The sequence below is a fragment of the Pogonomyrmex barbatus genome, unplaced genomic scaffold, assembly GCF_055798465.1.
Source record: "Pogonomyrmex barbatus isolate J1 unplaced genomic scaffold, ASM5579846v1 scaffold1, whole genome shotgun sequence".
Classification (NCBI taxonomy): domain Eukaryota; kingdom Metazoa; phylum Arthropoda; class Insecta; order Hymenoptera; family Formicidae; genus Pogonomyrmex; species Pogonomyrmex barbatus.
In genome coordinates this window covers 8362039-8377510 of record NW_028297098.1, presented here as the reverse complement: position 1 = coordinate 8377510, position 15472 = coordinate 8362039, and the positions used below count along the sequence as shown (strand labels likewise).

The window sequence follows — 15472 nt, the reverse complement described above, 5'->3', positions numbered from 1 at the left end:
TTATTATTTTATTTTTTATTTGTATTAATATTATATAAATTAATATCATTAATGCCATTAAATAGAAATAACTATGAACAATAATAAATTAAATAAAAGTTATTTCTATTTAATGGTTTGTTATAATTTATTATTATATTATATTATATTATAATTATTTCTTGACTATATTCAACATAACATTATATTAACACTATTTTAACTATCACTATAACATTAACATATCAGTCAATATTTCGCAATAGAATCTGTTGAATATAGTCAAGAAATAATTATAACAAATAAAACTTTTATATTTCTTCATGAATTTTCAGAATATTCAGAGTAGTTGCGAAGTATTCATTATAATGAATTGAAGAATACCTAAAGAAAAATTGATTCTGATTCTTTATAAACTTCTTTCCCTTCAACCTTTGTGCTATCTGAGATTATTCATTATTTACATTTACATAAATGACATCTCAAACACCACATATGATCGTTATGAACTAAAAAAATTTTTTCCTAGTAATTCAAAAAGGATTCTATCTATGTATTCTAAAAGTATACATTTTGACTTCTGTGGAGTTAAATAGAAATTACATCTTCCTTCTTTGGAAGTCCTTGTTTTATTCGTAATGAGTTCGAAAAGAATCGCTCACTCGCGAGTAGTATGCGGCATCGTCAATAGATGGATGCGATGAAATTCCATTTCTCGTAACTAAAAACCAAGGCACACAAGATAGAATAAAAGGCACCACGTGATGAGATTTTTTAACTGTATTCCAGTAAAACAATAATAAAATAATACTCCGCAATGTTATTCTGGCATCTCTGGTGATGTCCTGCAAATACACTCACGTAATAAAATTGATTTCCGAGATAAAATAAAGTATTTTGAGAATAAAATAAAGTATTTTTATAATCTCGTTTAATTTTGTGTAACAATTAATTTAATATTTCCTTTTCCTATTTTCTAATATCCTATTTCTGAAACATACTTGGGTGTTAGATATACTATATAAAAACTATTTTGATTGCGAATTCTTACAGATTATAATGTGATTTTCTTTTGTATCTGAAAAAGAGCTTCAAAATTGGTGACCTAAAAATGAAATCCATGGAACTTTTATGAATGTTTTTAGATCAGAAACGGGATGAAGGAAGAAATACATTTCATAATTTGGAAATTCAAAATAAATTATTTTTTTTAATTTTCTGTGCTACCTGGGACATAATTTACATTGTATACGCGATAGATGTAAACTAATTATATTTTAAGCTTAAACGTCTAACTTTGCATCTTTTGATGCGCCTATGTTGGCGAAACGTGAACGTGAACTGACGAGGGCGCGACGCGAGCGCGATGCGACACAGCGCGACACACGATACGATACATACGGCGCGGTCAGCACCTCCGAGCCTCCAAGACCGCGCAGTCGCGTGCCAATCCTGTCGGGTGGGAGGTGCGATCAGCTGCGTGCACACGAGGAGATCGAGATGTTCGTCCTGCAGAGGTCTATATTGTGAGTACCAGGAAAAATTTTTTACTCTCGACCTCCTCGACTTCGTTGGTATCTCAGATAATCGGAGGATCCGCGATTCGTCAGTACTACGGGCCAATGTCGCGACGGATTGTTGGCAGATGACATCGACGATGTGATCCTTCGTCAGGGAGAATGCGATCGTTCTCGAGGGAAAAAGGATCCGTCATGTAACTTGACTCGCGAAAACAGACAGGTCGCAATGCGGTGCTGAAAATAGGAGCGTCAACCAACGATCGATGCCAGACGCAGCCAGGTTTGCCAGGCTTGCGAAGATCGCATCGCGTTCTTGTTCTTGTTCAGGTGTTCTCGCCGTTGGCGTCTCATTTTCTTATTCTCTTTCACGTTATCTTTAGCCTTCACCTAACTCAGCCGTGACTTTGACCATTGTCGAAACTAGAACGCCTTTTTTTCGCGTAAACGGTGCTTGTTGCTCGCAGACTCGACAAGAGTTTGCGATATTCATTGTGCTCTAAAAAATAACATTCTACGGAAGTTTATAGTGCGAAATAATCTGTTCCTTTATCTACCTAATCTTTATCTTGAACAGGGTTGATATTGATCTTATTGAGAAATGATGCGTTTTATTAAATATTAGTATCAAAACTTGTAGAAATCCGTAGAATAAAAAGAACTCTCTATTGATAAATCTCAATTTATTTTATCGATTATTAATTTTGGCTATAAATATTTAAAGTGACTCTTATTATGATTCTTCTTTTGATCATTTCCTTTCCTCTAATCGTTTTTTGTCTCCCATTTGGAAATAATATCATCAAGAAGGGATGTTAATATTCGGAACTGAATTTTCCTTGTCTGTGATGTCACATATTTCTCTATATTTTTGCCACATTTTCTGAATTAAATTAAACGTAAAGCAGCATTACTTCGTGTAATAATCGTGTTGTTAATTTTATCGCGAAATAAAAATTAGCGGAAATAACGAATTATGAATAATCTCGTGATTCAAAGTTAAAGTAAAAACAGCCTTCGTCCGGAACTCCGGAAACTGTTGTACCAGGGACGTATAGTTACAATGAGTCCGAGCGCGCTGAACGAAAAAATGCATTAAACTCAAAATTTTTAACAATAATTTTTATTTTTAAAAATCAATTATATATGCAAAAATCGCAAAAAATTTTTATTTTTAATAGCCCTCGCGAAGCTAATCAATTTAGTAAAATAATTTTTCGATCTAGACGAAAAATATGTATAATAAGGACAAATATGTAAATATGATAAATACAGAACAAATTAAAAGCAGAAAGACAAAATATAAATACAAAAAGTTTTATCAAATTATAATTTAATATATAAATTTCTGTCAAGTGTTTTAGGTAAATGGTATTCTCCGATATATCGATATATTTCAAGAGTCAAAATAAGAGATAAAAATATTAAGTAATATAATTTATACATTATATAAAGGATAGTTTGAGAGATGTAATTGTTTTTCGAAAACATATACAAGTTACATTGATCATCTTCAAAGATTTAATTATAATTAGAATTAATAATATTTAAATTATGTCAACGTAGATTATATATATATATGGAAGTATTATTGATTTATTCTGTACATTTATTTCATTCTTTTATTAAAATTTTAGTAGACCTCGATGTTTGTACGATTTCTTTTGTCTAGCAGTTAAAATTAATATCCTATTAATATCCTATTAATACTCTCCAAGTAGGAAGATAATTTTAAAATGATTTTCTTATTCGGCGCGTCGTCAAATTTTTTTCTCATTACTGATCGTCTTTTGTTACTGATGTTATTGAAATTATCTGCAGGTGGTTTGCAAATAATCGATAATAGGAAAGCAATATGAGCATGATTGCGACGCGTCTTGTTTACGATAAAGCAAATATCTGATAAATGTGTCCATTATTTATCAGCGTGTTACATCGCGCGTTTTGTCCGATCCAATTTATGATACCCAACGTGTGCTTTATCCATTCATGCGATGCGTTTAATTGATTATTTGAGTAAATTGATCGAATATCGCTTCTTGGTAATACGACAATTTGGTGATATGTGCGCATACCCTCTCGTTTCGTAAGTAATATAATATAGTACTAATCAAATATGCATGCTTCGCGGAGTAGTTATAGATAATTTTCATGATAGACGTGGAGGTTTTCCTAATTGGAAGCTCGTTGATTAAAACGGTTAATTGTAATTGGCAATGTTTAATATACTCTAATAAATTCAATGCCGAAACAGGAGTAGCAGGACGAATCTCATTAGGACAACGCTCGTGTCACGCCAGTCAATATAAAGAGTCCAATTGCGATCGATCGGGGTTATAGTAAAGGTCAGAATACATAGTAACAGCTGTATTTCAACACAAACTATCGCAAAAACTTTGGTTACCTCAGGTTTTGAGACCTCGTCTCACGTCATTATGATTAATTTGAATATATTATAATATTCGAATATATTATAATATTCATTAAATCAGCGAAAAGAATCGCACAATTATAATTCAGACTGAACTATTCCGCATACGAGTATAAATCAAGTCGATTTATTTTATTTTATTTATATTTTTCATCAGTTTACAATTAATAAATGTTTTTATGTATGCAACATTATGCATGCATCGGCATCATATACGAAGCAGGACATTGTTTTGCTTGTTTAATGATATTAAAGAGATAGATAATAAAGAGAAATTGTAATGGTGAGGGAAAAGGTAGGGGAAAAGAGAAAGAGAGGGTTATGCAAGTCTTGTTATGTTTAATAAGTTGAAACTACTCAATGACAATATGCAGAGTCACCGAGAGCAGATGGGCTTTATTCAAAATCTTTTTTTTTCCTTTTTTCGCATTCTATAAGGAGATCAAACAATGTAAAGCAAATATAAAATTAATAATAAAATCTTCGCTCAATTAATAAAAAATTTAAATTTAAAAATATTTCAAATATATTTAAATAGAAAAATTAATAAAAGCCAATTTTTTATTTATTTAAATCAATTAAAAAATTATTTTTCTCTATATAAAATATTTATATTTTAATTACATTTCATACATTATCACTTATCATATTTTATACAAATTTTACAAAATATTGAAAAAATAATGCTACATAAAAAAACGTTTAATAACGTTTTGTAAATTATTTTTGTTCTTTTTAACGTAATAATATATTTTATATTATTTTATATTATCTTCTTATTTGCATATGAAAAATCTTGTTTATATCATATTTGAAAAAGTAATTTAAAACCGATTGACTAATATCAAGGAAGATAAAAAGAAATGTAATACAAACTTATTTTACTAACTAAATTGTTTGAGAGAGAATTGTCAAGCTGTGATAATATAATAAATTGTCTCTTCCTCGTCAGTGACAATATCAAACATTTCAAAAGTAATGGCTCCAATGCATATTGAATATAATCTGTTTCGCATCATTATACTTTTGTCATATTTGCAAATATACGTCAGAAAAACAAATTTTTACTGTTATGATTTTTAACATTAGTAGATATATTTTCATTAGTAGAGCATACTTTTCGTAAATGCATATCTAAATCAAAAAAACGCAAACGTTTATTACAAATACATTGCTTTAATTGAAAACAACGTGTCTTTGTTGAGAAAGAACATCACAATTTAAGTGATGACCACATTGATGTTAAATGCGGCGTGCTAATATGATTGCCATATTTTGAATTATGGCTGAAAAAAACGCGTATCCGCAGGCCACTTTTGCATGGTCATTTCTTCAAAGCTGGCTTTACGCCACGGAAATAATAATAGCTTTGGTTGTTTAAGCGCGACTTGGGAAAATAACCGTCAATGACAAATTATTCTGCGTGTATGAGATTATTGCGTGTTTTGTAACATTTTAAGATTTTAAAGAAAAATTATTTTATGTCATACATTTTAAAAAATGTGTGAGAAAGTAAAAATTGTTTCACTCGGGTACGTTTCATTCTATTTAATTTTGTATTCTTGAGAACTTCAGAAAGGGAAAGAGAGGACTCTGACGTATGCTAACATGTATGTTCTACTTCAACTTCATCGATCGCACTGTATCTATCATAATTCTATATATGATCTGATGCATTGAATGGCAAACTGAAAAGTTTTATTCTGATATTCCATGAATTCTTATCTAATCGTTATCTCTATCTATTATGTATCATATATACAGTCAGATTTATTATGAGTAATAAAGAGAAAATCATTGTATAAGATTACCATGTTAAACTCGAATTTAATCCTTATATTTATTTACATTTAATATTATTTTTCAATAAAAACAAAATCGAAACTCACATGATTATCTTATCCTAATTATCAAGAGAACGCACATAAAAAAACAACAAAGTAGTCCAGCAATTATAACTGAAATTTGGATATTTATTAGTTTAAGACATAAGAATAAAAACTATTAGAATATAATTACAATAATGGAATACAATGATGTAATTTAGTATTTTTAGCCGTAGTAAAAATATAGAAATTATTAATTGAACTAAGATATATTTTCTATAATTATTTATTATAATTATAAAAAATTAATGTATCTTATAATTGATCTAATGAATGTTAATATTATTTCATTAGTTGTATTAATTGTACATTAGACATAATGATGAAAATAATAAAAAGATTATAATATAATGTAATAACAATATAATATAGTATAACATAGTACATAAAAATATACTATATTATAATATATGACTAAAAATCTCTAATTTTTGTTACGTGTGCTATAGATTTTCAATATTATTTCAGAGAATTTTAAAGTATATTCAGACATGTCATATTAATTTATGATAATTATATTTTTTTTAGTTTAAAACAAATATTTTTCTGAAAAAATTATTATGCTATATGATGTACTTTTTATGATAATATATTTTGTTAATAAAATTACATTAGTATTTTTTTATACTTTATTCCATATTTATCACATATTTATATTTTTTTTATTAACGTTACGTAAGTTCCGTCTTCTTACAATTAATTGATACAAGTCGTTCAGTTCTATTATCACGTTCTATTATCACATTCTATTCAATTCTATTATCACAATAAATAACTGAGAAACTATTTTTCTATAATTTTTATTAAGTATATGTATTTCATACATAATAATATTTATATCTATACTGAATTAATTTTATTTTAAACAGTTCATGAATTAAACATTCGCATAATGTTTATCAGCACGTATGAAATCTGTTTTTTTGTTTCTAAATTAGCTAAACCATACATGCAGTTCATCAGTTGATAATGGCAACTTATCTGTTATTTCTGATGAGCAGACATTCCATACCATTTCCTAAATTGAATCAACTTGTTTACTTATCATTATTTAACAAGCATTCGAAAATATGAAGAATAAAAGTATAAAAATTTATAAAAAAATTATTTATATTCTCACGCTTATAAACCTGTTAATTTTTTACTGAATGACTCATCGAGTTGTTAATTGTGATAATTAGTCGGCAACACTTTTAACGTCGCGTAGCAGGCGTCAGCCATAGTTTTTATTGGTAATAAAATAAAACTTCCTTAATCTACTTTTTTCGTGAGATATTACTGATATTGATAATTTGATAGAGTCACAAATTGTCAAAATGCAAATTTTTGATGCATATTTTTAGATCGGCTAGTAGCAGAAGTTGCGGAGGATCATGGACATGGACACTTCCACCTTTGCATATTGCCATAAAGGACATCCAACAAAGGAACATTCACGAAGTTTCAGGAGATGTGATACCGATCAATATGGTAAAGGGTATCGGTCATCTCAGAGATCCTCGACTTAATAAGGTATTGTTATTCCCATCATTTCGTTTATTTAAATATTTCTTTAAGAGATGTACACTCTTCATCAATATTGCGTAATAATAACAGGGTCTGGCGTTCACTCTGAAAGAAAGATTATCCCTTGGAATACATGGGCTACAACCTCCTAGATTTAAGACGCAAGAGGAGCAGCTGGCTCTATGCAAAGCCTCAGTAATGAAATACTCTGAAGATTTGAATCGATACTTATATCTTGTGGAACTTCAGGTAATAATATATTTCGCGCTATCGTCATAAAAAAATTTATCTTTAATTGGAAACAATTTTTAGGAGAGAAACGAAAGATTATTTTTTCGTTTGTTAAGCGAAAACATTGAACAGATGATGCCGATTGTCTATACACCTACTGTTGGTCTGGCCTGTCAAAAGTTTGGCGTGATATATCGTAGACCTCGTGGACTTTTCATTACTATATATGATAAAGGTCATATTTATGAGATTTTGAATAATTGGTTAGTAAATAAAAAAGATACTTAGCAAATTCAGGAAGTGGATTGAAATGAATAGAAATGGATTTGTGTGGTTATTGTCGAATCCAAATTCTTGATTTTTTGAGTTCATTTTAATAATTAAAGTCGAAGAATTCTTTGAATTTATTTTAATTCATGTGGGAAGTGAGATTGAAACTACGAGATTTCTATGCTATATTGAAACTATGGAATGCCTATTCTTTCCAACCCAAAGAAAATTCTGTCATGCAATCTATTTTAATCCATGAAACGGAATTGAAGCACGAAGTGCTTCTTATTCTTCCAAAATGTATTAAAATGAATTAAAATGGATTAGAAATTTTCAATTCATTTTAATTTATTTCCGGATGCTGACACAAATTACCGTATCATATCTTGTAAAAAAAAAAAAGAAAAACGAATGTTACATTTCAATCTATTTTTTTTTTACCAACTTTTTAATAAAACATAATGATTAACTAAGAAATTCTTATTATTAGAGAAGAAGTTTGTTAGGAACACTTTAGATTAGAGTTTAAGCGGTACATTCATTTGCTAAAAATAGGATTTTACGCATCATATACATCGTATGTTTCACTGTATGAAGCAAGAAAAGAAAATTTATTATTTAACATAGCATAGCGCATTAATTTATTTTGAAATGTCTATCACCTATGATAATTTCTGTCATATTTTTAGGCCAGAACAAACAGTACGAGCCATTTGTGTAACGGACGGTGAGCGAATTTTAGGTCTCGGTGATCTCGGAGCTTGTGGGATGGGTATCCCCGTTGGAAAACTGGCGCTTTACACAGCTCTGGCTGGTATCAAACCACATCAGTGTCTTCCGATTACCATTGATGTAGGCACTAATAATGAACAGCTGAGAAATGATCCTCACTATATCGGTCTCAACAAGCCTAGAAGTCAAGGTGCTGAATATGACGAATTAATCGACGAATTTATGGCTGCCTGTGTGCAAAAGTACGGACAAAACGTTCTTATTCAAGTAAGCTAATACACGCAATTATTGTGTGTATACTTTTGAATGGTGTGTGTGTGTGTGTGTGTGTGTGTGTGTGTGTGTGTGTGTGTGTGTGTGTGTGTGTGCGTGCGCGCGCGCGCGCGCGCGCGCGTTATTTTATATATATATATATATATATATATATATATATATATATATATAATGTGTTAGTGAGTTTTTGACTTAATTCTTGTGAAATGATATTACAACGCGTACAATGTATATGATAATATTGCATTTTGTATGTTCCAGTTCGAAGATTTTGGAAATCATAATGCCTTCCGTTTCTTAGATAAATACAGAAATAAGTACTGTACGTTCAATGATGATATACAAGGTACAGCTGCAGTTGCAGTAGCTGGAATTTTGGCTTCAAAAAGGATAACTAAAAAAAGGATAGCAGAGAATAAGTTCGTCTTCTTGGGTGCCGGAGAGGTTTGTCAATTTTCGAGATAATGCAAAGCTTTATTCGAAAGCTATGTAACGTTTTTAAACTATTGATGTGCCTATTTTGAAATCCTAATGTAATGAATTTATTTTGCAGGCAGCTATTGGAATCGCTGATCTTTGTGTCAAAGCGATGGAAGCTGATGGTTGCACCCAGCAACAAGCGCGCGATAGTATTTGGATGATGGACATTGATGGATTATTGGTAAAAAATCGGCCTGAGGGTAATTTAGAGGGTCACAAGATTTGGTATGCGAAGGATCACAAAGTGATGAAGACGCTAATTGAAGTCGTGAAAGAGATCAAACCTACCGTTTTAATAGGTAAGTAGCTTTTTCTAAGAAAAACAATTTTGATATAGAACTAAAATATTCGCGTAGGGGCTTCGGCAGCGGCAGGTGCATTTACTCCGGAAGTCTTAAAGGAGATGGCAAAAAACAACGAAAGGCCATTAATCTTCGCTTTAAGTAATCCAACCAGTAAAGCTGAATGTACAGCACAGCAAGCATATGATTATACCGATGTATGAATATAAACCAATTTTAAATTTAACAGTAATAATAATTCTACTTTTTAGCATATCAAATTAATTTGCCGAACTAAACGCATCCGTTTAAATGCATTTTAGGGTAGATGCATATTTTCTTCTGGTTCGCCATTCGGCGAAGTGACATATAATGGGAAAACGTATAAACCTGGACAAGGTAATAATGCATACATTTTTCCGGGTATTGCTTTAGGCGTTATAGCGACTGGAGTTCATCACATTACCGAAGATTTATTCTTAATCTCGGCACAAACTGTCGCTGACCATGTGAAAAATGAAGATCTTGAAAGAGGTAGTTTATATCCGCCGTTAAATAACATCCGTGAATGTTCAATTGACATCGCGGTTAGGATAGCTGATTATGCTTATGCCAAAGGTTGGTATTATTATGATTCTGAAAAACACTAAGTGTGTGATATAATTTGTTATTATATCTATAGGCGGTTTGGCAAGCGAATATCCGGAGCCGAAAGACAAACGGCAATTTATCATAAGTAAAATGTATGATGCTAACTATGACAGTCCACTGCCAAATCTATACGAATGGCCAGGTGATTATGCCAAACCGCGCATCTTGCCAGAAAAGTAAGTATGATAAACTTTACAATTCTAAGTCAATCTCCCAATTATGTAAAAATATACGTCGCATTATTGAACAAAATCTATCATGTCAATAAGCACAATAAATGTAGGATTGAAGAAGTAGATAGATAAAATTAGTTGTAACAAGTAGTATGTAGTAAGCAGCAATTCTATAGATAACGAGAACGAGTAGACAATTAGTAGTAAGTCTGAATGCATACAGTTAACAAAAATTCTTAGAAGATTTATTAAAAATTTTTCTTTTTACAAACTTTATACATCACTTTTTTATTTTCTTTTCTCTTTATATCTTTTTCCTAATTATAAAGCTTTATAAAATGAATGAAATTATTTCACTATAATTTTTTATGAATTAATGTTTAAGAATGTGTTATTTTGCATAGCACTTGCAAATGTAATAATTACTCGAAAATTAATTGCTCTGTTTTATGCTTGTTTCCTTAAGCAACTTATTTTCTCGAAAAGTCATATATATAATTGCTAATATTACTGAATAAATTCATCGAGTTTTTATATACAGGATGATTCAAAACAACCGTTTGTCCTTAAAAATGTTATATTCCTGAGATGATTCCAAGACGATTTTTCCTCTACCAAATTTTTATCAGAAACTTAGTTTTTGAATTATAAGCAGTTCGCGAATTACGGGCCGTGTACAGAAGATAGGCAGGGGCGGTGCAACTATATATATATATATATATATATATATATATATATATATATATATATATATATAAATTTTGTAATATATACATAACTACCTGTTTCGTCCATTATGCATTCATTCCTTTCAGAGTGCTATTCCTTGTTGATTTGCTTGTTTCCACGATACCCCGACAGCCAAACTTAGAGAAACAGATTATGCGTAGATACGAGTCTGCTATGAATTTATAGTTCTAGAAATACAATAGATTGCAAACAGATTCTGTAATATCTGATAATGTCAGCAAATTGCTGTTAGAAACCTAACAGAACCTATTGACATTCTGTGCCAGTAGACTGACAGCTGAAATCGAATAGATTTTGCTGCAGTCAGATTAGCAACAGAAAACAAGCAAGACCTGTATCACAATTTGATGGCAAACTGACAGCAGGATTTGCTTGATTTCTGCTGCCAGTCTGTTGGCACAGAATGTCAACAGAATACAAGCAGAATGAGGCCTCAAATGAGGTTAGTTTGTTAACATTTTCTGATCAAATCTGATGCCAGTCTGCCGACATTCTGCTAATATTTTGCTGACTGGGTAAATGTCGGTGGAAACCGCTGAAACTGAATTAATCTTTTTCAGAGATACGATAGAAATCCGTCATAATTTAAAACATCTGTAGTGGATTTCGTCGGCCGAGAATGATAAGAGACTATCATTAATATCTTCAATGATAAAAATATCGATGTTTCTTCAACTTATAAATAATATCGCTCATGATATATACAAATAGCAAAATGATTTGTAAACGATTTTAATTGTAAGAGAAATTGTGTTTCATCACATAATTACTATAGTGCTTTCATCACTATAATTTATATATATTGTTAACATAGTATGTGATGGCATGAATCAATTGTTGGTAATATTATTATTGCCACATTGTTCTCTTATTATTGCAATAAGTTAATAATATAATATCTTAATGTCCTTCTTTATTTACACATCAATATTAAAAACAGTTTATTATTGAAATAATAATTGAAAATAATTAATGAAAATTCAGACAATATAAATACATTTTATAGAAATACATTATTTTGCATATTTTAATGTTAGAGAAAAATATATGTACAGGATATTGCATCAACATATTAAGCAGTACGTCGGATTGCATGACAGATTATGTAGGGACAGGCGCAGTTCAATAGGTAATGACAGCATATACATGTACCATCATAACTTATCGAGCGAGTGGATCGCCTTTATATCAATAAAATTTGAACGTATAAAAAACACAATACGCAAAAGCTGTTTCTCCAAGATTTGTCGAAAAACATTTTGTGATTGAGTCTCAGATCAAATAAATTCAATCGAAATTAAAGATTGAATATTGAATTAATTTTGCTGCAATTTTTTACATTGGCTGTATTATTCGTAGCATTCATCGACCATCATTGATTACATTACAATTACTCTATGCTGTGTTTCAGATCGATTTCTTTCAGAAACTGATTCAAAAGTGGAATACAATACCGAGTTGCAATAAACATATTTTTTTCACTTTTTCTGAATCTAAAAATTCTATCTAAACATATAACGCGAATACGAAAAGTAAATAGATGAAAAAAATTTATCGTCATGTTTGTTTTTTTTCATCATGTTAACTTTAAATTTTAATCATGTTAACTTAAATCATATCATATACCACTTAAAATTTAATTTTTCATCTTTAATTGTCGTTTCGACTCTTCTTATAATAATCACAGCAATTATTATTCAAGTCATAATTGGAACAAATTTTATTGATATAAAGGCGTGCGATCCACTCGTTCGGTAAGTTATGATGGTACATGTATATGTTGCCATTACCTATTGAACCGCGCATACCCCTGCAAAATCTGTCACGCAACTCGACGTACTACCTAATATGTTGGTACAACACCCTGTACATCATGGTGATAATATCAATTCCCTTTAATTACATTTTGTAAATTTTCTGTTGTAAATTCTGTTAAAAACTTGTTTGGTTATAGAATATTTAAAAATATAGTATATTTAAGTTTCTCGACTTCTCATTTACAACGGACAATGATATTTATTTACAAGACACGAAAAAATCCTAAATTCTTTGCTTTATTTCCCGAAGACTCTTTCCGAAATTGTGATCATAACGCAATTTGAGGAGAATTGATTTCTAAAACTCCAATGACGATCGAAGCATATATTTTTAGCTCAAAAATTTTTACTTTGCAATACTTATATTTTATTATATTTATATATAGCTTAATATTTGATTAACATTTGTAAAGCTTTATATAAATAATATTTGTAAAGCTTCTATATATATATATATATATAGATAGATATATATTATATATATATATATATTTATTTATTTATATAATATATAAATACACACACACACACACACACATAAATATATATAAAATATATATAAATCAAACAAATTCCCTCAAAATTAGAATTGCTTTTTTTGATATCAATAATAAATTTCATTCTAAACTGCTTAAAAAAAGAATATTTGAGTTTTCAATATTTTTATAAGTCTGATTTAAGAATAAAATGATGCATGGATATTAGAAGTAGTAATTATAAATATAATAATTTACACTTAAATTTCTTTCTAATATATTCTTGAATATTTTATAAAAATTTATTTAATAAATTATCAAAATATTTTTTAAAACTCAAAATAAATCACATATAATAAGTCAAAGATACAATGTTAAAAAGTAAACTATTTTTCTTAAAATGAGAAAGGCAATCTATGTATCTCATGTTTATGTTGCAATATAATTTGTTAAATTAATATTTTGCTTTAGATATGCATTATAATTAAATCTCCAAGTGGGAGTGGCATGCTGTGCAATACTAAGATTTTACAGATATAATAGAAGACGCTTCTGTATAACTATAATTATCTATAACAACTATAACTATAAGCAAAAATATTCCTTATAATTTAGCATGAGTGTAACATATGCATATACTGAAAACGTTTTATTTAAGAGATAATATTGAACTTGTATATTTTAAAATATCCTACTAAGTTTATCCAAGCGATTGAAAACATATCTCTTTCAAGGGCAAACTATTTTTTTATTTGCATTTCTAAAAATGATTTTAATTATTAATAATTATTAATAAAAGTATATTTATTTGTATGTCGCTTAGGTAAACTTTCATAGAGCTACTGTTTTGAGTTACTAACTATATTCTTTTCTCAACAGATTGTGACACGAGTCTAAACTCTAAATATGAGATGATTACCTTTTTTGACTTACAAACTTCTTTATTTAATTTCTTGCAATCAGAAAGTAAATTATTATAATATATTCTTTAGAAAGAGTATTAAGAAATTTATCGATATTATTTTGCATAAATATACTCGAATAAATATGTACTTATATATTACATTTAATGTATATGTTTGACAGAATTATAAATAGTATACAATTATTCTCTTTTATTAATTGTGATATTTGAATTATTATATATTCCAATGCATTATGGATTTCTTTTTTAAAGATATTTAAAATACATTCAAAAAGCTATTCATAATAGTATAATATCATTCTGTATTATACAGCATGCACAGTAATACATTTATTTTAGATTTTAAAATTCATTAATCATAATTAACGAATAATTGCTTTTTATTTTAATTGAAGTCCTTCAGCAGAATATTTTTTAAATATATGTAATAGCATAGTAATAGAGTCACATATAACATGACAAAATAGTTTTTATCTTATTGTTAGTTGTATCACTGACAATGTTGCAATTATATATTTAATAAACTACAAAGAAATATCAGAGAGAACCGTTATGATTATATATCAAAACAATATAACCAATATTTTTTATATTTTGTGTGCATTCTTGTGTTTCATAAAAAAGAATGCTACAACTCTAATAAATTTTGAGATATTTGTATGAAATAGAAATATTTATAGATAATATCAATTAAATTTTATTAATTATTTTTATTAATTAACTGAAAATAAAGAATCTTATGTATAGTTAAGTATATTATGCAAATAAACATCTTGGCAATATATATACTACAGGAAATCGATTCCCTGAAACCATGAATATATGTTTGTAAATTATTACAAATATGTAGGTTATAATGTTAAGAAATTATGAATAAATGTTAAATTCTGATTGTTATTCCAAATATGTTAATGATATATATTTATTTCATACCATGTTTACATGTGTGTACAGAATGGGGCAATAATTTTATCTATATTATTTCCGCTATTTATTATATATGGAAATATTTTTATTACGAAAATTGTACATCAAGAGAGTTTGTAATAGTTTTTCTGAAGACGCTTTGAAAGTTTCAATATCATTTCCATTTT

At 28.9% G+C, this 15472-nt stretch overlaps 1 protein-coding gene across 6 annotated transcripts; it reads left to right on the top strand.

The window, feature by feature from the left end:
- Positions 1-1344: 1344 nt before the first annotated feature.
- LOC105431943 (NADP-dependent malic enzyme) lies at positions 1345-15282 on the top strand. 6 transcript variants are annotated; one of them, XM_011646477.3, is made up of 11 exons: positions 1345-1505; positions 7157-7325; positions 7410-7568; positions 7632-7813; positions 8510-8819; positions 9087-9269; positions 9379-9604; positions 9662-9804; positions 9910-10204; positions 10269-10413; positions 14333-15282. In XM_011646477.3, exons 1-11 carry the CDS (start codon positions 1480-1482, stop codon positions 14337-14339), a joined length of 1845 nt encoding a protein of 614 aa, XP_011644779.1. In that variant the 5' UTR covers positions 1345-1479; the 3' UTR covers positions 14340-15282. The 6 variants fall into 6 exon arrangements, with proteins under 6 accessions (XP_011644779.1, XP_011644778.1, XP_011644776.1 ...); XM_011646476.3 differs by having other exon boundaries at positions 12572-15282; XM_011646474.3 differs by having other exon boundaries at positions 11721-15282.
- Positions 15283-15472: the final 190 nt, after the last annotated feature.